This window comes from Trichoderma citrinoviride (genome assembly GCF_003025115.1).
Source record: "Trichoderma citrinoviride strain TUCIM 6016 unplaced genomic scaffold BBK36scaffold_2, whole genome shotgun sequence".
In the NCBI taxonomy this organism is placed as follows: Eukaryota; Fungi; Ascomycota; class Sordariomycetes; order Hypocreales; family Hypocreaceae; genus Trichoderma; species Trichoderma citrinoviride.
Genome location: NW_020194710.1, coordinates 102240 through 123829, shown reverse-complemented (window position 1 = coordinate 123829; position 21590 = coordinate 102240). Strand labels below are relative to the sequence as shown.

Genomic DNA, 21590 nt, shown 5'->3' with positions numbered 1-21590 from the left:
ATCCTTGGCCGTGGGATAAGCCAGGCGAGGGACGCCGGTGGGATGTCATTGGTCGCGATGGCCGTGGTGGCATTGGGCTGGGTGAAGAACTGTCTGTATTACATGACTGTAGTAGGATGTGCCGGTTCCCTCTGATTGAGTTCCTGAAGAGCTTACAAGTAAAGCTTGGAAGCCACAAGGTCTGGAATTAGAGGACTAGATGGGTGAGACCGATGGCGAACGATTACTGCCATGAAATAAGTGATCGCCAAGATGCTGTGCCAGACAGTAATACAGACTCACACAGACCGTGAAACTCATGAGACAGTGCAGAAGGAGGATCAGCAGGAAAAAGCCGTAGCACGTGACAGAGCATGTCGTGTCACCTGATCTCGCGATACCACCCACGCCGACCGCGACTCACACAAACCCCGTGTAACGCGCATTGAGGGGCATCAGCAGATCTGCATTGCATTTTCTCTCCAGTAAACCACAGCGAGATTTTGACGATTTGCTGATTCACGACAACCGTTGGTGTGCATCTTGGCACTCTTGATCTTGTCATTACAGTATAGACGACAGACTCGACACGACACCACTCGCATCAGAAAACACAGCTCGTACGAAGAAGCAGAAACAAGGCATCATGTCTGAGCAAATGTCCGCCCCCCGCATCACGGCGTCGTACCTCGACAACTTTGTCGGGCGCGTCGTCACGATTGTCGGCACGGTGACGCAGCTGCGCGGGGATCAAGCGACGATTGACGCTGATGGGATTGTCACCATCTTGCTGAACCGGGTATGTTTTTTTTTCCCTTCCAGGCTCTTCCCTTTTTGGGCCCTGGATGCAGTGGTCTTCATGGCGACTTTTGCTGATGGAACTTGTTGCTGACTTTGTTTTGGGGTTATGTAGGATGCTCACCTTGTGAATGGGAATGCGGCACAGATCATCGGCAAGGTGAACCCTGACTTGTCCATCAAGGCTCTGAGTACCCGCGATGTCGGCTCCGGCGTTGGTACGTCTCCCCTTCCATCCCTCCTACCAGCTCTTCTTTCTTGGAGGCGTTTCCCTCTCACCAAGAAAATCAGCGGAAAGGAGAGACACAGAGACAAAGAGTATACGCTAATCAACCAACAGACATGACCCTCTGCTCCGCCGTCGCGGAACTCACCCACCGCCACAAGGAAATCTTCATCTCCGACAACTGACGGGTTCCGCCAGCCCATGGCGCGAGCAACTACAAGTACAGTCACGATCACGAGCCTCAGCACCAAACGCACATTGCCATGGTCTGGCCCGCAGCTGAACCCGTTCGAAAACCGCCTCCTCCCGTTGTTGAATCTTCGTCGTCGCCTTCGCCTTCTTCGCCTTCTGCGTCGTCTTCAGAGTCTTTGCCATTGCATTCGCATTCGTTTCAACCACAACAGCGGTACCATCGCCGCCAATCCGCCAATCGCCCTCCTCACAATCACCACATCCCGCCGGCCAGTCCGAGTCCCAGAAGTCCACCCAGTCCCAGTCCCAGTCAAAGCACCCAAGACTGGCACCACCACCGCCAACAGCAGTGGCTCGACCGCATCCCCTACGACCTCCCCCCTCAGCACCCCCTCCTCGAGGAACCCTCCTCCCAGTCCACGATGTCATCCTCGATGCCGTCAACGGCTCCCCAGCCTCGTGGCTTCATCAACATGCCGGGATCATACTACTCCCGCTCAAACTCTCCTTCCTCCGAAGAACAAGCCATGTTCCACCACGCGCACGACGACCCCTCGCCTCCATACCAGCAACCTACCAACTCTTCTTCTTCTTCCAACAAAAACAACAGACTCCTCTCCCCGCCACCCTCATCCTTGTCACCATCCCTACAAGGCACCTTCCCACTCATCCCCTCAGCCCAACCCCGTCCCTCCATTCCCTACACCTCATCATCATCTTCATTCTACGAACCATCTCCCCCTCCATTCACAAACATATCCGACTCCACCCAAGCAGCAAGTTCCCTCCCCTCACCACCAACCTCCCAACAGGAACAGCTTCATCACCACCGTCCCGCGTCCCCCGTCTCGGTCGCAGACTCTCAGCCTACCCTCCGTCAAGGCGTCCGCCCAAGCCAAGATTATTCCGAATCTTCATCGCCAATGAGTCCCATTCCACGACCTCAAGTTCTGAGCCACTTCCGTTGTAGCCATGGCCATGGTCGCAGTGACAGCGGAAGCGAAAGGGGGAGCGGAAATGGCAATAGGAGATGTCCTCGAACCGCCGAAGAAACCGAGGCGCTCGCGCTCAACGCCGTCGTAGAGGGTATAGGCAGGATGCAAGTCAACATGAACCTGGACCAGGCAGGCAGGTGGAGGATCGCTCGTCGGGCCGACGCGCCTTGGTAGAATCAGGGTACGGCGGCAGTGGCGTGGCCAAATGGCAGTTCGCGGAGGGAGATTATGAGCGTGTACGACTGGCTTAGAGACGTTGACAGGTTCAAGGGATCGGTCAAGATTGTACAGAGGCATTGGTGAACAAAGGCACAAAATACTTTAGTCCCTGTGAGACGAATATCATGATTTTCATTGCCTATCCTAAAACTACTACTACCAACAAAGACTTTGGTCCTTTCCTTTTTGTACCTGCTACAACTTGATGGCTTGTTTGCCTCATAACACATTGCTGACCAAAAGCCTATTCCAACAACCAAACCATCATATCCCTTTTTACCCTAACTCCGTATTTATTCCTCCGACAGAAAAGACTCAGAAAATCTACCATCTGTCGAAGCCGTAGAGATATCGGGCGTGTGGCCCGACGCCTCCTCGTCCTCCATCATCAGCAGCTCCTGCGTGGCAACCCACATGGCCATGGCCGCAGAGCTCAAGTCCATCGCGCCTCGCCCTGCCCCTGCCAGGGGGCTCACCACTCCGTCCAAGCTTGTATGCAAAGCAGGTAAGCCAGGCGGAACTGGAAAGGGAGCTCCCTGCTCGCTCGATAACGGCGTTGCCGTCGATGGTGATGTCAACTCTTGGCCATCGTCCACCTCCTCAACGACAATCTCGCCTTCAGTCTCCGTGCTTCCACCAGCAACAGGGCCAGCCTCCGTGCTCATGGCACTCGAAGACCCAGCTCCATCTGCCAACCCCATATGAAATCGTACTCTGTGCACGCTATACGACCCCTCCGCATCCTCGCCCTTCGTAGAAACCGTCTCATTGGCATCACCGCTGACCCGCGATCCTTCGCCCACGGCAAGCGAGCTGTGGATGCTCCTGATGCGCCGTGTAAACTTTTGGAAGATGCGCGCCTTTTTCTCGGCAGCCTCCGCCTTTTCCCTCCACCGCTGGGCCTCTCTGACCGCGACGTTCAGCTGCTGGCGAAGAGCGGCCGTGTCAGTATCTGTCTCTTCCAGCAGCGTGACTCTCAGCTTAAGCTGCGCGACCTCTGCCGATTTGGCATCCACCAGTCGGTCCAGCTCCTGCACTGTCTGCTCAATCTCCAGAACGGGCCTGACAAGGACCGATGTGTCTTCGTTCAAGATCAAACTGTCTTGACCTGCGGCGGAAAAGATCGAAACTGGCCCTGCTTCATCGTCTTTTTCCGTCTGTGTGGCCCTTTCATGAGTATCAACGCGTAGAATCCCGTCTTTGCTCCCACTCGACTCTTGTGCGTCATCCTATTTGCCGGCCGGAGACCATGGGATTGCAGACGGTCTGCGATTATAAACTGCCATGTCGTGCAGTTCCACATCCGGAGCAGCCTCGGAGCGGTGGACAGGCTTTTGTGAATCGCTCTGACTTCGCGATAGCGCGGGCTTCTCGTCATCTGCCCCTTCAGCTAGGTTGGCATCGTTCAACCAAAGCTTCCGAGCCGCCCCCGGAGAGTCATGCCCTTCAAACATGGCAGCCAGGGCCTTGACAGATCTCCTCTTTGTCGGAGTTTTGCCGTCCAAAGACTGCTTGCTATTGTCGGCCTCCTGGCTATTGTCTGACTCAATTGAAATCAAATCTGGCAGCCGAGCTTCATTGTCGCCTTTTTCAGGTCCCGAGGGGTCGAAGGCTTCCGTCGATGAAGTAACCTCAAACGCCCTCCTCTTCTCCTGCACCCTGTCCGATAAGGGGGATCTGATAGTACGGTGAGCATGTGCCTTGTTCACGCCTGAAGTCCCTGACGGAGGCGTCTGTTTGATGTTCAGCTCTGCTTCATCATTCCCAGGATCTGGCATTCTTGTAGGCGTGGCACGACCGCGACTGCCGGTGCGGGAAGAGAGCCGCGGTGGGATGGCTTTCATGGTTGTGCTCTGGCTAAAGCTGGCGGTAGCATTGCCAGCAGGCAGACGGCTGCTTTCCAAGCAGCTACAGGATCGCATCACAGGCACGCTGCTGCTCCGTCGAGCTCCAGAGACTCCACCAGTGATCTCCTAGATCAATGGCTTGGAGACTGGCGTGGCATTGCCCTTGGCTGCGGGTGGCTGGTGAGCGGCGTGGAACATACGGCGTCCGCGATCAGCCTCTCCCTGATGGCCTTCCTCTAGGGTCGGGCTTAAATGGGTGGCAGATGTCTGTCGTCCGCTTCCCTGTCTTAATAGCCGCGTCTTGCCTGGCTTAAGCGATCCTGGAGAAGCTCCCGGCCCAGGGCTGCCTTCGTGAGCTGCAATCGCATCCGAGTCGGCGGCAAGGCTGGCCGTCAGCGATACAGCCACGGATGCAAGAGGAGCCTGCGTCGACGCAGTGTCCTGGTCAAGGTGCGCGCCCAAGGCGAACATCTGGCGAACGACATCTCGCCAGTTGGCAATCAGCATCTCGGCAATCTCGACGGCCACCATGGCTTTGTCAACATCGTGGTGACCAGCTTTGGGGTCCTTGGGCTCCTTGGGGTCTTTGGCATTCTTTGCTTTCTGTCGATCTCGGCGCTTCTTGGGTGATATTGGGACGAGTAGCGGACCAGAATCTGGCGTGGTCTCCTTGACGGTATAGCCATCGATCAGATCTCCCACCAGCAGCGGACCAAAGACTATGCCGAGGGCGTTGTATCCCATGAGGTCGTGGGTTGGGAGAGGTCTGCCCTCCTCATCTTCACGCGGAGAGACTTCGCCAATCCTGCCGATCATGCTCAGCAGGCCAAACACGGCAATAATGAGCTCGCGGCGGAACTGCGACTGAACGGTGCCGATAGCCAGCGCGATGAGGCGTGCGCGAAGCCTCGTCTGCTTCGTTCTTGGGTACTCTGGCTGGCCCTTGAGCTGCGAATGAATGGCAAGAAAGGCATCAAACAACGCCAGTGATCCCAGGATCCCGCCGGGCAAGCAGGAGAGGAAGCGCTTGAAGGTGGATGCGACATCCTGGACCTGATACTGGATGTGCGTCGGGAGGGTGGCAAGATGGACGGTTCCAGAGACCTCAGACGTGTTCTCGCGGGCACTGCAGTAGTAATCGTAGAGGGTGTTAACGACTTTGACTGAGCCCGGGATACGGAAAAGGCCTCGAGTGGCGGCGTTCTGGGCGATGTAGTGAGCAGTTGCCCGCAGGCACGTTGGCAGATTCAGGACGCATGGGGCGTATTCGGGGGGAAGATGCAGCAGGCTCTTCCCGCTCAGCCGTACTATGTCTGCGAGGTCAAGAGCCTTGGATGCCTCGGGCTTGCACCGCATGAAGGCCCCCAGGTCAGACACACTCCGTTTGTGCGCTGCTCGGCACGCGGGAGTGGTCTTGTTTGGGGTCGACTGGCCGGACGAGGGTCGAAAGATGCGGAAGAACCAGCCGCGTCTCTCCGGACTCGTGCCATTCTGGATACGGCGTCAGCGAGGTCAGAGAGGATAGACATAGCAACGACATGTGGTACCACCAGGAGACGTGTCACTTACCCGCTGGTTTGCCTTGGAGTTGGAATCGTCAACTACAAGCGGCCTCACTCCGTACTATTCCATCGTCAGCCGGCCACGCTTTCATCATGCTTTGAACGGGTATCACGCTACCTTTGCCGCCAGCCTGTTGTAGTAGTTGACGAAGAGCTCTCGCTCCTCGACGTCGTCAGCATCGCCGGGGAACTTAAACCCCCCGCTGCTCGGCGTCCACGTGCGGCTGCTGGGCGGGTTTGCGTTGCTGCTGAGCAGCGTCTGGACCGTCACGCTGTGAGGATACGCGAGGGAGACGCTGCTGGACACGCTTCGGGCTCGAGGCACGGACTCCATCGTTGCGATGAATGGCGGTGACGATGAAGGTGCCTTGATAGCGGTCGAATCAGTTTCTGATGCTGCTGAGAAGAGGGAGTGTTATGCCCTCTGACTGGAAAAGGAGCTGAAGAAGGGGGCTGAAGATGCTTTGTAAATGTTGGCAAGATTACAACGTTATAGGCGTGAGTTGTGAGTGAGAGGAATGAATCAAGTGAGAGAACCTACCTTTACTCGCTTCTGTGACGATCTCAGTACATGTAGGCAGTCTCCGTCGTGCTTGAAAACTTAAGCAGAGTCTCGCGTGTTCCAAAACAGGACGGTTCAGCTGCCTCGTACACAGAATAAATAAAGGCTAAGGAAGGAGAGAGGACAATGAAGGGGGAGGAAAAGCCGGTATAAGTAGTCCCAGATCTGCTGGCTCAAGTGTGATCTCTCCAACGCTTCATACCTCACTTGTCCTGTTACTGCTATATAGTTCAGGGCAGGTCAACCCAAACGTGAAGTCAAAACTGTGGCGTTGGAGCTTCGCGGTTGAGTCATCTCTCCAGTGCTATACCTGTCCTGTTGCTGTAGCACCTACGAGAAAAGAAGTGTCCGAAAGTTAAAGCATCGTTTGAAGGCTGGTGTTGAGCTATTGAGGCGGTTTGATGGGGTCGGTATTTGGCTGACCCAGAGAGACGAGAATGATCAGTGCCTCTGATAAGACCATCTCCACAGATTCCTTTTCAACACCACTGCTCGCCTTCCAACCTTCTTCGTCTTTCCACTGTTCCTTTTCACAGTGATCATTAGCTCGTGCCTGCATGTAGCTGCAATTTGCTCGTAACAGAATAGAGGTAGCAACCCAAGAGGAAGCTGGGAGTCCATAAAACAAGCTCTGGGGCACAAGGACTTGAACAAGGTTAATCTTTGACAATATCTAGGGTACCTTCTTCACCTACTTCTACCCTGGGTAGAAATATCCCCGAGCCCAAAATAAAACTAGGTTGCCCGTGTCGACAGCCTCATATGCTATCTCACAGTAGAGATATGACCAAAGCGGCCGAACAAAAACCAGAGAGACCAAATATAAAACCCACCTTATGCAAGCTCTATCAGTTGATTAAGAATGAGAAAAGGAAAAAAAGAAATGGCACTATAGTAAGTATATACCAGAATCCTAGCAGCTCGTCGTTGCCATCCTAAAAATCATGAGTACGCCGCACCAGATGCATCCCTAAGCCCCGTAACCGTTCCTCCGTGTACAACCGCCCGTCGTTCATATCGTTTCATGCGGCGTTGCGCCACCGGCTACCACTCACGCAGAGTCATCTTCTTCGCCGTGGAGCAGCACGTACTTCAGGATGTCGGAGAGCGAAATCACACCCTTGAGTTTGTTCTCGTCGTCAACGACAACCAGCCTGTGGACGCGGCTCTTGCGGATTGTGTCAAAGATGGAGTCGAGCCTGTCGTCTTCGCTGCACGTAAAGATGCCGGGGTTGTCCTCGGGACGCTTGCACAAGGCCTCACCAACGCTGCCGTTCAGCTCGTCATAGGCTCCCCCCTTAATGCACGGGATGATGTCGACGGCTTCAAAAGCGTTGAGAACTCTGTTTTCAGAGTCGACAATGGGCACGCAGCTGATGTTCCGGTGGACCATGAGGTTGATAACCTCGAGAACCGTGGTGCCCATGCGCGCAACGGCCAAGTCTGTGTAGGTCCCCAGCCCGAGGTCGCGAACAGTCTTCTTGAGTAGGATTGTGTTGTGTTCGTTGTTGACGGCAATGAACTTGAGGATCCGGTATTGAGTGATGACCGAGATAACCGTCTCTCTGCCCGTCTCTTCATCGACGTCGACCAAGGGGATTCTTCGCGCGCGAGTCTTGAGCATGCGTCGAAGCGCTTCGTACAGAGGTCTCGAAGGATGGACGGAGACGGTTTCGATGGGCGTTGCCCCAATGGCCTTTTCAATGTCTATTCCCTAGTTAGCCTGGAATTGCCTGCGCTATAACGGTTACACAGCACGAGGGTGTCAAGAGGGGGGAAGGGTTACCTGGCAGACTAGCGAGACGGAATTGATCCAGCTTGCTCATCTCATCGGGGAACTGGCAGTGATACTGGATCACGTTGATGTAGTCGGTGGCAGTGAGGATGCCCGCAAAGCGCGAGATGTGCGAATCCCACAGGGGGGCAGACACAATGGCTACGGTAGAGTCGCTCGTCAGCATCGTGACACACTCCCAAAACAAGCAGGGTTCTGTTGTCGGCGCCTCCAAAGCGCGGGGAGCGCGGGGCAACATATAATATGAGCCGTCTGGAAATCGGTGCCCGCTTACAGTTTTGGATGAGGATATTGAGACTCTTCTTAATGAGTAGATCCGTATCGAGCACGATGAGGCGGAAGGACAGCGGCAGCACATCGTAGCTGGTGCGCTTGCGGAGGAATTCGCGAATCGCTTTCTGCGCAGAGGCAAGGGCAGGTCAGCAGGTGTTGAAGTGAACAGAAGAGAAACTTGAGGGAGCGAAGGAGAGGGATAGAGAGCTTTGAATAGAGGCATAGAGGCATAGACGCAGGCAGGAAGACATGGAGAGACACAGAACAGTAAGCAGCAAGATCAAAACGCACCAGGCCTTGTCGCTGTTCCTTGTCTAGAGGACTCAGCGGCTTGGGGTCTGCTGGAGGCGCATCGGCCATATCGCCAAAGTGAAAGAGGTACGACGCGGGGGCCACGAAGGGGGGCAGTGGTGCAATCGGCGGCCGACGAGACTTGAGGCCGGACTTGAGGCTCGTGACAGGCTCGGATGCAGCGGAGCCGGGAGTGGCCTCGGACTCGGAGGAGGCTTCGGGCGAGGTCCCGGGCGACGGCGATGGCGATGCGGACGAGGCTGCGGTCGATGCAAGGCCGAGGTCAGACGCAGCAGCAGATCTGGGCTCCGGGCCGGGCTCGGTTGGCGGTGACGGCGGAGCAATTGCGGTCGCTGCGTCGGGCGGATCGCGGCTGGAGGTGGTGGTGACGATGCTGTTATTGCTGGTGACGATGCTGCTGGCGGCGGCGGTGCGTGTACGTGCTGTGTCGCTGGCGTTGTCGATGTTGAGGCTGCCGCTGTCGTTGTCGACACTCGCCCTCGATGCGCTGCTGGGGTTGTTGATGCCTGGTCCAGATCCAGGTCCGGCTGCCCGTCCGCTATCGCTCCAGCCGTCCATCTCGCTGGCTCGGCTGCTTCCAGGCGTCTCAGCGGCCAGTGCGGGGGCGCCGCCCTGTAGCTGAGCGCTAGCAGCCTGTCCAGCAGCGCCTTGGTCCATTCCGGCACCCGGGCAGCGATCCAGTGTGATCCAAGTCAGCGGGCTCTTGACTGCAGGCTGGCGAGCGAGGTTACAGCTGGAGGCGCATTGGATGCATACGAAGTCGCTCAAGGATCGAAATCGCAAGCCTTTTGGTGTTTTGCGACTGCAAAAGAACGCAGCGGAAAAGGCGATGCGACGAAACAGGCAGTGCTGCGGCCGATCGCAACGGGCTTTGAAATTAAACTGCTGTGCAAGTGCATTATCGCGCCTTTTTAGACGTCTGGTCCTTGGACAGATACGGGCGGCTGCGGCTATTTTGCGTCCTCAACGAACGGGGGGCGGATGCGACATTGATTGCAATTGATTGATTGCCTGATGCTGCGAAAGAGCAGCTTGTGGCGGCGATCCGCTGCGCTACTGTGCACGTTTGGGGCTTAGACATGCTGAGGGCCGTGTCTTGGGTGTGGCATTTTGTCCATGCCAGTTCAGCGATATCGAGAAGACGAATCGACCATCTATGATCTGGTGCATAGGTACTCCGTACATAGCACGAGAGTGCTTGCGTGGTGTGACTCCTTCCATCTGATTTTGCTGGGAGACGACAGCTACAGGTGTACGAGAACTCATGTTGATGCAGGCTTTGACAGATTAAACTTGTGTCATCCAACGATGACAGCCTCAAAGAACAGACAGAAGACGGAGACTTCGAGCACTGCGCCTGTGGCAAACTCTCTCTCGTCAGCGCAACCCGGAAACGGACCACCCTCTTTCTTATAGTCCATGTTATCTGTCACTTTTGCGCATCAACGCCTTGAGAATCCATGGCAATTGATATCCGATAGCCTCCAGGCAGGCAAGTCATGCTATGTACTTCGCACTTGTACATCCAACTGCCCGGTTGTCTCGCAGTTTGGGAGTCATCATCACCTTAGCCGCCAGGTTACCTGACGTCACCGTGCCGGATCTATCAGAGGCCCTCAAAGGCCCTTTTTCCCTTTCAAAGGGCCTTTCTGCAGGGTTTTCCTTCGTACATACATACGGAGCAAGGTGAGGGCGATCCCGTTTGGTGCAGCTGCATATGTGTATGTGATGTCTGCCGCAGAAATGCAAAACAGCTCCTGGTTCAGGCATGATATTCCCATATTTTGGAAAGTTTGTATTACCCGTGGGAGCGATAAGATAGATAGTCAACGTGGTGGTGCATCCTCGTACGAAAAACCATCCATCCATGAAAGCGCATGCCCGCATTATCAATGGCTATCAATGGGTGGGATGGATGCCGTTTTTGATATTCAATTCCCACTGTGGGCTTTGGCTAATAAAGTGCATGTAGCATCCATGTCGGATTACGTCGGTGTGGGCTCTCCAATGCATCCATTGCTCGCTTGAGGTGAGTTCAATGTCGTGTGTGTGCGTGTGTGAGGTTGTACCGTCTCTCGCCCACCGCCCATTTTCACCCGTGTTCAGGGTAGCCGATCAAGGTGAACTAAAATAGAAGCGCCGTTGACTATCTTGCGTTGCCCATCTTCCATTGGCTTTCTTTGTTGCAACGAGGAATGTTTCTGTGCTTCAGATTGATTCATTGACTGATCAATCGACAGTCCAATGCTCCGTATCCCATGGCGACATTGGCGGCATCACGACATTACTCGAGTCGTCGTTGGTCACAAGGTGCAGCGAACATTCGAGCGCCAAGCTGCATTCTGCACATCTCCGCCTTTTGGCCCACGAACATGAACCTGCCTTTGACGCTCTAGCCGGGGCCGTTGCAAAATTTTCGAAGCGATTGCGACTGGTCGGAGATGCTCGAGCCTCTCTCATCAATTATCGTCGTAGCCGCCGGTATAACGAGAAAATGGCAAGACGAGCCAATGGGCTCCTTGACAGCTGGTCTCGCAGGACTGGTTCCGCTACATTACATACGTGGTTGCGGATCCGATCCCCCTCACTCACCCTCGCCCTCACGCACTCCAGCCCTCGCGGGCATCCACGCTCGAGACGCTGCCTGAACCAGCATAGACCGCCGCTTCGAGGCTCGCCGGCCCCGAGCGCTGCGAATAAGACGGCTGTGAGCATGAGATCCATGCACTCGTAGCCTCACAGAACCGTCTGGCGTGAACACGTAGGATCCCAAACGCTTGCTCATGGAAAGTTGAAACCGGCAAACGATCCAATGGACGCTTCGAAAGGCGGCATGAATGAAAACGGGAGTGGCCTGCTGGCCGCTGTTGTGCATTAGACACCGGCCATGCAGCGTATCTTGTACATACAACAATTGATGCGTGTTTCATCCCCAAGAGAGGCGTTGCATGAGCCATGGATGGATGCCTGACGGCAGGGATCAAACCGTCCAGAACGAAGAGCCAAAGAACCGGATACCACCTTCGCCTCTACGATCTTCTTGATTCTGGTGAAATATCTCTTCTCTAGGTCTAAACCTTGACCGTGATATGCCCACCTCAAGCCAGTCAGGCGCGAACTTACATGCAGCTCGTACCGCAGTGGACCAACACCAGAGGCCCTTCTCCCAGCATTTCTCGCCGCATATCTCATCTTTCTGAGAGCCCGCCTATCTGAGCCCTTGACTACGGCTAGGTAATGCCTTAGTGCTGCCAGCAGACTCCGTATCGCTATTCCCAATGTCGCCCAAGCAGAGGCGGCCTTGCATGGGGTCCCGTCGTCGGGGTACCCAGCGGCAGCATGCGCTCTCCATAGCGGCCGCAAGTACCGCTTGGACAACGCCCCATGTGCTTGTGACGACTTCAGCCACCCCTGCGACCAGCAAGGCCTAACACTAACCTTCAAGGTTCAACGTCGAGCGTTGCTGTCCAGTCAGTCCCTTCCAGAGCCCAGCACAGCCCTTGCCGTTTTCTTCTCCTCTTGCGGTGGAAGCGATCCGATCTTGAAAAAGGGAATCGTCACCGCATCGCCGCGAATCCTCTTGCCCTTTCTTTGCTGGCCCCTTCTTACGCACGCCCTTGCCTTTGGCTGTTTGCACGTGTGTCCGATTCTCTCTGCAAGCTCTATATTCGTCCCGAGGTTCTGTCTCGACATCTCAAGTTACGGACGCAACACAAGACAGAACAGCACAGCACAGCACAAATCAGGCCTCTCAAATCGCCATCTATTATTGAATCAGCAGGTCAATCTGTCTTTGTTATTATCAAATCATCTTACGGGGGTCTTCCGCGGGTCTCCAGCATCGTCCAGGCCTTCCAACGTTCGAGGTCCTTTCACCCTCCGCGCGACAGTACAGTGGCCACAGCAGCTTGCGCCTACCTAGTAGTAGTTGCTCGCTCTAGCGGCCTCGATCGCGCCAGCAGCCACTGGACTGGACCTCGAGTTGCTCCACGACCCGCCCTTTCGTCACGCTCCCGTTGCCGTGGCCCATCGGCGGAACCCAGCTGGTACTTGGCGCCACCACCGACTCGCAGCGGCAGCCGCGGTCTCAGCGTCGTACCCCCAACTGCCTGCGCCAGCGCTGCTGTACAAGGGTCAGGTACCCATTGTAGAACCATTAGAGGTGGCGCTAGCCGGACGGGTTTTAGCGGTCGCAGCTCCATCACCACCGCCTAAATAATAAGCACAGCAGCACGCAGCAGAAGCATCAACAAAGAATCGCCAGCCTCTGTCCAGCTTCATCTCTCTTCTGCTTCTGCATCTCCGCCCGCCCCCCAAGCCGACCACACGCCCAGCTGTCGCCGCCATGGGTATCTGCCACTCGTCTTGCTGCGGAGGTGAGCGAGCCCTCCTATCCGCCATCGTGTGTTTATTTGGGCCTCTTTGGCCCCCTTCTGACCCGGTTCTGACTCCTGTTTCTAGGGCGAGCCCGCGATGGCCTCTATGAGCCCGCTCTTGCCGACAGCGAGCGAGAGGCGGTGGCCGATCTGCTCCAGTATCTCGAAAACGTGCGTCTGTCCTGAGGACCAGGACATGCGATGCCACTGGCTGTCGTGCTCCTGGTCCTTCGTCTCCCTCTGGCCCATGGCACCAAGCTGACTTTGTCTCTCTCCGGATGCAGCGCGGCGAGACCGACTTCTTCTCTGGCGAACCGCTCCGAGCTCTCAGCACGCTCGTCTTCTCGGAAAACATCGACCTACAGCGCAGCGCCAGCTTGACGTTTGCCGAAATCACGGAACGAGGTACGCCTCTGTCGGGCAGCTGGTCCCTGCGGCCGGGATCGGGGCCTGCCACAAGGGCGGTGTCGGTGTCGCTGTTGCCGTTGCTAATACGAAAACCCTGTGCTAGATGTCCGCGAGGTCGACCGAGACACTCTAGAACCCATCCTGTTTCTGCTGCAGAGCCCTGATATCGAGGTCCAGCGAGCTGCCAGTGCTGCACTCGGCAACCTTGCCGTCAACAGTAAGCAACCGCTTCTGCCAGCTTGTGCTACCACATCAGAGACGACCGGCTGCTAACTGCTGCGTGCGCCCAATTTTGCAGCCGAGAACAAGGTCCTCATCGTCCAGCTCGGTGGCCTGACGCCGCTGATCCGACAGATGCTCTCGCCCAACGTCGAGGTGCAGTGCAACGCCGTGGGATGCATCACCAACCTGGCTACGCACGAGGAGAACAAGGCCAAGATCGCCCGGTCAGGGGCTTTGGGTCCCTTGACCAGATTGGCCAAGTCCAAGGACATGCGAGTCCAGAGAAATGCCACCGGCGCTCTCCTCAACATGACACATTCTGGTGCGTTATTCATCCTTTGTCTCTGGTTCTATCGTGACAAACCTTCATGCGGAAAAAAGAAGGGACGCAGTTGTATTTACTAACCTGCTACCTTGATAGACGAGAACCGGCAACAGCTTGTCAACGCCGGCGCCATCCCCGTTCTTGTCCAGCTCCTGTCCTCCCCAGATGTCGACGTCCAATACTATTGTACGACCGCCCTGAGTAACATTGCCGTCGATGCCAACAACAGGCGGAAACTGGCTTCCTCAGAACCCAAGCTTGTCCAGTCCCTCGTGAACCTGATGGACTCGTCCTCGCCCAAGGTACAATGCCAGGCCGCTTTGGCCCTCCGCAACTTGGCCTCCGACGAGAAATACCAGCTGGACATTGTCCGGGCCGGTGGCCTGCACCCTCTGCTTCGCCTCCTCCAGTCGTCATACCTCCCACTCATCCTCTCCGCTGTCGCCTGCATCCGCAACATCTCCATCCACCCCATGAACGAGTCTCCGATCATCGAGGCAAACTTCCTCAAGCCCCTCGTGGACCTCCTGGGCTCTACCGACAACGAAGAGATCCAGTGCCACGCCATCTCGACCCTGCGAAACCTGGCCGCTAGTTCGGACCGCAACAAGGCCTTGGTGTTGGAGGCCGGAGCCGTACAAAAGTGCAAGCAGCTCGTCCTGGATGTCCCCGTGACCGTTCAGTCGGAGATGACGGCCGCCATTGCCGTGCTCGCCCTGAGCGACGACCTCAAGTCCCACCTGCTGAACCTTGGAGTTTGCGACGTCTTGATTCCTCTGACCCACTCGGAGAGCATTGAGGTGCAGGGCAACAGCGCTGCCGCCCTGGGCAACCTGTCCTCTAAAGGTGAGAAATTTCGTGGTTTTTCAACATCTGATATGTAAGCTAACTTTACGACCACCAGTCGGTGACTACTCCATCTTTGTCCAGAACTGGAACGAGCCCAACGGCGGTATTCATGGCTACCTGTGCCGCTTCCTCCAGTCTGGGGACGCCACCTTCCAGCACATTGCTGTGTGGACGCTTCTGCAGCTCTTTGAGTCCGAAGACAAGACTCTGATCAGCCAGATCGGAAAGGCTGACGACATCATCGAGAATATTCGACGCATTGCGAACCGCCAGGTTGCCGATCCCGAGGCTGAGGAGGAGGACGAAGGCGAGGTCATCAACTTGGCTCAGCGATGTCTCGAGCTCCTGGGCCAGAGCAGCGTTTCAAAGGCGCACATTGAGGGCTAAATGCCTGTCACCCCTTTTCGCTCCCCTTCAATCTTTGACAAAGATTGGGGGTTTAACTTGCAACTGTGCTTCGAAACCGTCAGACCAGGCTGCGAGGATGAGTAGCGTGGCATGACGAGGGCGACGGTGTTTAGGCGTCTCAAGCTTTGTTCCAGATCAAGCCAGGAGGGCCGTTGCCTTCCCATCCGAGCGTCCAAGTTTGTTGGGAAACGGGCATTTACCCTCGCCGACTTTTGTTCGATTCTATGGCTTTGGTTCTTGATTTCCGTTCTGATACTTTTTTTTACCTCCCCGCTCAGCGAAGATTTTCGGACGATATGCTATTCCATGAGAGACCCCTTATTGTTTGCGCGAGCCGAAGCGAGGTGCTCTTCCACGGGACGAGTAGGACAGAGCACCGTCTTCAAAAGAAGCATTCGCCGGCTTTCTTCCCTTTGCGATTATTGCTTTTTCTGTTACCTGTTTCCTTTTCTTTTGTACAAATCATATTACGCAGCCAATGACTGCGACTCGTTCAGCATGCCTCTTGGAATGAAAGTAGAGACAACGATGATGAAGGCCGACTCGAGAGAGGTTAGGGTATGAGCAAAAGCAGATGTAATTAGACAAGGATATTTTACATGCTTGACACCCAGTTGCCCGCCCGCGAGGCCGCTTGTCGTATCTAGATGTTTTGGTGACTGGAGGTTTAATGATGCTATGCGTTTTTTTGATGTCATGTTGATATGCCGTGATGACAAGTGTTAGATGCTGTGTTCTTCCTGGCGAGATATCTCAAGACGACTTGGGAAACGATGTGCCACGTCTCATGAGCCTACTTTCTCAAGACCATTTTTTGCCCATTGACGGTCTTTCCAGGGCAGGATCTTGCCAATGATTTTGCCCTGGATCAAGGCGAGTGGCAAGGGGCCGAATTGCCTCGAGTCTCGCGAAGCGGGGAGGTTATCGCCAACAATCCAGCAATGGCCCTCGGGGACCTGCAGGAGTTTGTTAGCCTCTTCAGCAAGAAGGGCCAACAGAAAAGACACGAACGTACCTGAATCATCTGCTCCTCGCCGGGCTCGCCCGGGGTCCCGAGGGAGACATAGTCGCCCGGCATGCCGATGACGCGCTTGACGCCGTTTTGCGTGGCAAAGATGGGAATCTTGTAGAGGACGAGGTCGCCGACCTTGACGCCGCGGCCGAGGCGATAGGTCATGTCGGCGGCGATCCAGTCGCCGTCGACGGTGAAGGTGGGCAGCATGGAGGGGCCCTGGGCGGGGGAGACCTGGAGGGCGTGGGAGAGGGCGAGGTGGGCGAGGCAGGTGATTTTGAGGGTGGATATGGTGAAGCGGAGGGGGTGGCCTAGGAGGTGGGATATCATGATGCCGACTGGGGATTGTGGTTGCGTATGAGAGAGAGATGAGAAGAGAGGAGATGAGCTGTATGAGAACGAAGGGAGTATGTATTGTAATAGATTGTATGGGGAGATGACGAGAGGCTACTATACGATGGAGTTAAAATGAGGGGAGTAAATGATGTGTAAGAGTGGAATGCGAGATGTTGTTGTGTGGTGAGGTTCGTGTAGATGGAGTCGTGACTACTAGCCTGCGAGAATTGAAGATGAGGTTGTAAATGAATTACTGCTGTGAAACTATGGTAAGCTGCATCTCTACAGTGCGCAACTGTGATTGGTTGGCAATTCCCCAAATTCTGGGGGATCCATTGCTTTGCGAATTGACGCTATAATTCTCGAGCCTCTAATTCTCGACGTTTCCTCTTCCCCCACCATCATCGTCACCAATTGAAACAACTGCTTCTTGTGTAGAGTCTTTTCTCCTGAATCTCCCCTTTCCTCTGATGCCATTGGGTCCTTCCATTCGTTAAACTCGGTACACGTCATACAATGGCGACTCCTCGGTGCCTTTGCGACGCCACGAGACACTTCCTCTCCAGACTCGGCTGTCAAGCCTCCAGACAGAGCTTGCCAACATGGTCCTCCTGCTCGGTCCAGTATCGACCTGCCGCACGGCAACTGCGACTATACGCTAGCAATCTGCGGCCCTACAAAGGCGGCAACAAGGGTGGCAACAAAGCAGTGCCCTCCGAAGACCCGGACGACAAGGACCGAGGCTACGACCGCCGCTTCACCACGCAGCGCGACATTGAGAAGTCCGGCCGCGACCGGCCCCCCTGGGACCACGAAATCACGGACCCGCAGATCATGGTGATTGACAACGGCAGCGCCGAGGGCCCGCTGTCGACGCGGTACGTGCTGACGAAGCTGGAGCCGGGCGAGTCGCTGCGCATGGTGACGCCGTACGTGCCCGCGGACGACGAGGAGGGCACGCCGGCGCGGTTCGCCGTGTGCAAGATTGTCAACAAGAAGGACGAGTACGAGCGGCAGAAGGCGCTCAAGGAGCGCAAGAAGGTGGGCGCGGCGGCCAAGGCCAAGACCAAAGAGATGGAGCTGACGTGGGCGATTGGCGGGCACGACCTGGCGACCAAGATGCGGCAGATGGGCGGCTTCCTGGAGAAGGGGATGAAGGTCGAGCTGCTGGTCGGGAAGAAGAAGGGCGGCCGGGCGGTGGATGCGGAGGAGGCGAAGGAGGTGCTGAAGAAGGTCAAGGAGGAGATTGAGCGGGTTGGGGCGAGGGAGAGTAAGAAGGCCGAAGGGCAGGTTGGGGGGACGATGAGGCTGTATTTGGAGGGGGTGAAGAGGTGAGGAGAGGTCGTGTGTACGGAGCAGATTTTCTGGATATTGCCGTGTATTATAGAAGCATTGTGTGCGCCCTGATGGTGGGTATATACAGGTTGTATAGTTGTGTACTATGACATATAGAGAGCCGAGAGGGCATGATCCTCGACGAAGGCGTTCATGTCCAATTCTTTCATAGCCGCTATGGGCGTGGGCATACCGTCCTCTCTCCTCTAACTCAGAAGCCAAAAAAACGCCGATCCCATGGAAAAAAAGGTATCAAACAAACCCCGGTTGTCCTTCATATCCCTCTGTCGCCATCACCAGTCATGGCCCATTACAAAATCACATCATCATCTTCGTCGACCACCGGCGCAGCAGATTCAGCAACGGCACCAGCAGTATTCTCCCCATCAATCTCGTCATCCGTTTCCCACTCCTCCATCTTCGTCTCTCCCTCCTTCTCGTCATCATCCTCTCCAATGGCCTGCCGCAGCACCTCGAACGCATTACTCCTGCTCTCCTCCGCAGACTTGTTGATGTCGTCCCACTTCTTGGCCCGCGCCTGCACGACCTTGGCCTTGCCGATGCTCTTCTCGAGCTTCTTGCTCGTGCGCTCGACAAAGGCCTCGGCCATCTCGAGGCCCTTCTCCTGGCGCCGGCGGCCCCGCGCGGTGAGCTGGCGGCCGCGCTTGGACTTCTTGGTCACGCCTGCGTTGTGGCGGGCGGCGAGGACGGAGGGGCGGAAGGCTTCTGAGGAGGAGGATTTCGAGTTGGAGGCGGGGAGGGAGACGTCTTTGAGGGACTTGTCGGTGTTGATGGAGGGGGATGTTGCGCGGCGGGCGGCGCGGGAGCGTTTTGCGGGCGCTAAACAAATGGTTAGTTTGCTTTATTAAAGGAAATTGTGGTTGAAGGTTGACTGACGTCTGTTCTTTGTTTGAGCCATGGTGGGAATCTGGGGGTGCTTTGGTTTCGCTGGGGGTGGATTGGAGAGGCGATACGGACTTTTTTGGTAGATGGAAATTTATTCGTGATGAATGGGTAATCGATAAGAGATAAGCCCCGGGAATTTATCGAGCGGGATCGGCAAGTGGGGATTTGAGCTTGTTTCTATTTTGGGCGCTATACAAAACTTCAACACGAGCATCTCTGTCAGTTGAGGGAGGATTGATTGTAAGTCCAGAACATTATGGTATTAAAGTGTGGTGGATTGTATTATTGTTATAGACTAGAGCCTAGGGAAATGCCAGTTATTGTGCATCACCGCCTCTTTATGTTATGTACTATGTATAGGTAGGCAATCGAATGCCTCTGTATGGGGAGTCGAGTTGTTTGTTTCGTAACGTCAAGTTATGCTACATAGATGAGCTCAACCTGTTTGTTCTCTTTCAGTATTATTTGTTCTTTTTTCGACATTGCTCAAGTCAATGGTCATACATGGCTGTCACTGCCTGTCCACCATTGAAATGACAAATCGGGCTGCACGGAGCCCATGTTCCAGTACGTCTGCAGATTATCCAGCGGAAAAGGGCTGAGAGAATCGCTGCTCAAGTCGGGCCCCGAAATCGACGGCGGCCCCGGGCTCGGCGGAACATGCTGCTGCATCGGCGTCTTGACCTGCTTGCTGCCGCTGCCGCCGCCGCCGCTCCCCATAGGCAAGCCCAGGACCTCCCGCGCAATGGCCTGGACCTCGTGCAGGTTGCTCCCGGCCTGGGACCAGACGGCGGCCATGGCCTTGTGGCAGCCGATGCTCATGCGGATCTGGTCGCGCGCGACGGCGAGCTCCTGGCCGCGCAGCGTGTACCGGCAGGCGGCGAGCAGGGAGAGCGTGCCGGTGGTGAGCATGCAGACGACGAACGGCGTGTGGCTGCAGGGCTTGGTGGGCAGGGCGAGGAGGCCGATCTGGGCCTCGGCGGCGCGGATGCACTTGACGGTGTGGACGAGGCGGAACTCGGCGTTCGCGTCGGGGTGGGCGCCTGTGGGCGGGGGATGGGAGCAGCTGGAGATGCATTCCAGGGCGTCGAAGGAGCAGTTGGAGAAGGGCCGGTGCAGGCCAACCGTTGTGCTGCGGGTGTTCGCGTTAGTTGTGAGTTGAGCAAGTATAGACAAAGTAAGGGGGAGGCTTACGCGTGAAGAGCCATCATGGCTTGGAATATCAGTTCATCGACCGAGCCATCGGCAGAGAAAATGTCCCGTTTTGACTCTGGCAAAAGGAGCAGCCACCCCTCGATGATGGAGTCGACGGACTCGAGCACCCTGGGCGAGGGTCCTCCTGAGTCAGAGGCATTGGCCGGCAAGGCGAGAACTCTAGCCATGGCTGATGCCATGCCACGGACGCCACCTATCAAGTAGGCAAAGGACGAGAAGACTGTGTCTTCGGGGCTGAACTCGCGCGAGTTGAACTCGTCTAGTGTCTTGGGACGAGGAATTTCCTATGAGGGCGTTGTCAGCAATGAGATGGAACATCTTTCAATTTCAATGAAAGGGGGCATCAGTCTTACCCCTCGCTCATACTCGTCCTCCTCACATGGAAGATCCGTCGTCGCATCAACGTGATACGTAGGAAAGTCGGCATTCCGCCTGATGGCAGCGTAGTACGCATCGATGATGAACACCTGCCACCACACGCGCCGCCAGCACTCCTCCAGCACCGGATCCCCGTCTCCGTGATCGACGGCAAACTCGGACCGGTGCATGCCATAGTCGAGCGCGAGCTGGATGGCCGTGTCCATGTGGCGCCGCGACCTGGCCGTGTTGCCGCGCCAGTACATGCAGGCCGAGAAGATGGTGTGGCACGGCACCATGAAGAAGTTGAGCGCCGTCGAGGTTGAGGGCGCCCGGGCGATGGCGGAGGCGGCAAGCTCCTCCAGCTCGTGGCACTTTGGCCGCAGGGAATGCTGGTGGCTGCTCAGGTAGATGCTGCCGACGAAGCGCATCACGCAGACGAGCGGCCGCAGCTCGTCCTGCCGGATAGGATCCTGCAGGTAGCGCTCCAGGAACCGGCGAGGCGGCGCGCAGGGGTGGTAGCGGTGGAAGCAGTTGTAGTAGACGTCGATGAAGGCGTCACTGGAGATGTCCACGGACTGCAGATTCGACGACGGCATGATGGCGCTGCACACCGACCAGGCATCGTCCGGCGGCGTGTACAGGCTCGGGTCAATGGCCGGCTGCGGCGGCGGCGGGCGATGCGCCGGGGGGAAGCCGGAGGTCAGCCCGCACATGGTGTTGCTGCTCCCGTTGCCGTCGTTGCTCCGGGCGGGCGAGAGCTGGCCGCCGCCGCTGCTGTTGGCGTTGCTGCTGCTGCTACTGCCGTTGTTCTTCGCAGCGGCCAGTGCAGCAGCTTGATTCCTGCGGGCGGCCAGCGCGGCTCTGTCCAGGCCGCCTCGCCGCGACTTTGCGTAGCTGCACTCCTTGTCCTCCTCGCAGCAGCGGTTGCAGCGCGGCTTCTTCGCGTCACAGCGGACGTGGCGAGTTCGACAGGGCAGACAGGCCAGCGACACGCGGGTGCCTGTGGTTGGCTTGGGGGAGCCAGCAGGCTTGCCGGTGCCGAGGTCTGCATCCGGATCCATGGGAATGGTCTGTCTTG

General features: G+C 56.4%; 10 protein-coding genes across 10 annotated transcripts; 4 read left to right on the top strand and 6 right to left on the bottom strand.

Moving 5' to 3' along the window:
- Nucleotides 1-625: 625 nt before the first annotated feature.
- Nucleotides 626-1188, top strand: BBK36DRAFT_1109949 (replication factor A protein 3; the record flags this gene model as incomplete). The annotated part of the gene is made up of 3 exons (XM_024889531.1): nt 626-778; nt 893-995; nt 1118-1188. The coding sequence occupies 3 exons, from the start codon at nt 626-628 to the stop codon at nt 1186-1188; spliced, it is 327 nt and encodes a 108-aa protein (XP_024752589.1).
- A 78-nt stretch (nt 1189-1266) lies between these two features.
- Nucleotides 1267-2364, top strand: BBK36DRAFT_1165553 (hypothetical protein; the record flags this gene model as incomplete). The annotated part of the gene is made up of 3 exons (XM_024894795.1): nt 1267-1483; nt 1520-1975; nt 2096-2364. The coding sequence occupies 3 exons, from the start codon at nt 1267-1269 to the stop codon at nt 2362-2364; spliced, it is 942 nt and encodes a 313-aa protein (XP_024752588.1).
- Nucleotides 2365-2702: 338 nt separating this feature from the next.
- Nucleotides 2703-4253, bottom strand: BBK36DRAFT_1155857 (hypothetical protein; the record flags this gene model as incomplete). The annotated part of the gene is made up of 2 exons (XM_024893873.1): nt 2703-3566; nt 3690-4253. The coding sequence occupies 2 exons, from the start codon at nt 4251-4253 to the stop codon at nt 2703-2705; spliced, it is 1428 nt and encodes a 475-aa protein (XP_024752587.1).
- A 129-nt stretch (nt 4254-4382) lies between these two features.
- Nucleotides 4383-6152, bottom strand: BBK36DRAFT_1109723 (hypothetical protein; the record flags this gene model as incomplete). The annotated part of the gene is made up of 2 exons (XM_024889505.1): nt 4383-5747; nt 5937-6152. The coding sequence occupies 2 exons, from the start codon at nt 6150-6152 to the stop codon at nt 4383-4385; spliced, it is 1581 nt and encodes a 526-aa protein (XP_024752586.1).
- Nucleotides 6153-7431: 1279 nt separating this feature from the next.
- On the bottom strand, nt 7432-8808 carry BBK36DRAFT_1165551 (CBS-domain-containing protein; the record flags this gene model as incomplete). Its single annotated transcript, XM_024894794.1, has 4 exons — nt 7432-8087; nt 8167-8316; nt 8450-8573; nt 8740-8808. The coding sequence occupies 4 exons, from the start codon at nt 8806-8808 to the stop codon at nt 7432-7434; spliced, it is 999 nt and encodes a 332-aa protein (XP_024752585.1).
- A 4297-nt stretch (nt 8809-13105) lies between these two features.
- On the top strand, nt 13106-15327 carry BBK36DRAFT_1186585 (ARM repeat-containing protein; the record flags this gene model as incomplete). Its single annotated transcript, XM_024896493.1, has 7 exons — nt 13106-13136; nt 13222-13307; nt 13421-13541; nt 13648-13761; nt 13843-14088; nt 14188-14937; nt 14996-15327. 7 exons carry the CDS (start codon nt 13106-13108, stop codon nt 15325-15327), a joined length of 1680 nt encoding a protein of 559 aa, XP_024752584.1.
- An 806-nt stretch (nt 15328-16133) lies between these two features.
- BBK36DRAFT_1155853 (LexA/Signal peptidase) lies at nt 16134-16690 on the bottom strand (the record flags this gene model as incomplete). The annotated part of the gene is made up of 2 exons (XM_024893872.1): nt 16134-16304; nt 16364-16690. The coding sequence occupies 2 exons, from the start codon at nt 16688-16690 to the stop codon at nt 16134-16136; spliced, it is 498 nt and encodes a 165-aa protein (XP_024752583.1).
- Nucleotides 16691-17212: 522 nt separating this feature from the next.
- On the top strand, nt 17213-18031 carry BBK36DRAFT_1165548 (hypothetical protein; the record flags this gene model as incomplete). Its single annotated transcript, XM_024894793.1, has 1 exon — nt 17213-18031. One exon carries the CDS (start codon nt 17213-17215, stop codon nt 18029-18031), a length of 819 nt encoding a protein of 272 aa, XP_024752582.1.
- Nucleotides 18032-18341: 310 nt separating this feature from the next.
- Nucleotides 18342-18950, bottom strand: BBK36DRAFT_16675 (hypothetical protein; the record flags this gene model as incomplete). The annotated part of the gene is made up of 2 exons (XM_024897786.1): nt 18342-18871; nt 18929-18950. The coding sequence occupies 2 exons, from the start codon at nt 18948-18950 to the stop codon at nt 18342-18344; spliced, it is 552 nt and encodes a 183-aa protein (XP_024752581.1).
- Nucleotides 18951-19648: 698 nt separating this feature from the next.
- On the bottom strand, nt 19649-21534 carry BBK36DRAFT_1103254 (hypothetical protein; the record flags this gene model as incomplete). The annotated part of the gene is made up of 3 exons (XM_024889173.1): nt 19649-20069; nt 20132-20436; nt 20506-21534. Coding segments are annotated over 3 exons (1755 nt in total), but the record flags the coding sequence as incomplete, so codon positions are not given.
- Nucleotides 21535-21590: the final 56 nt, after the last annotated feature.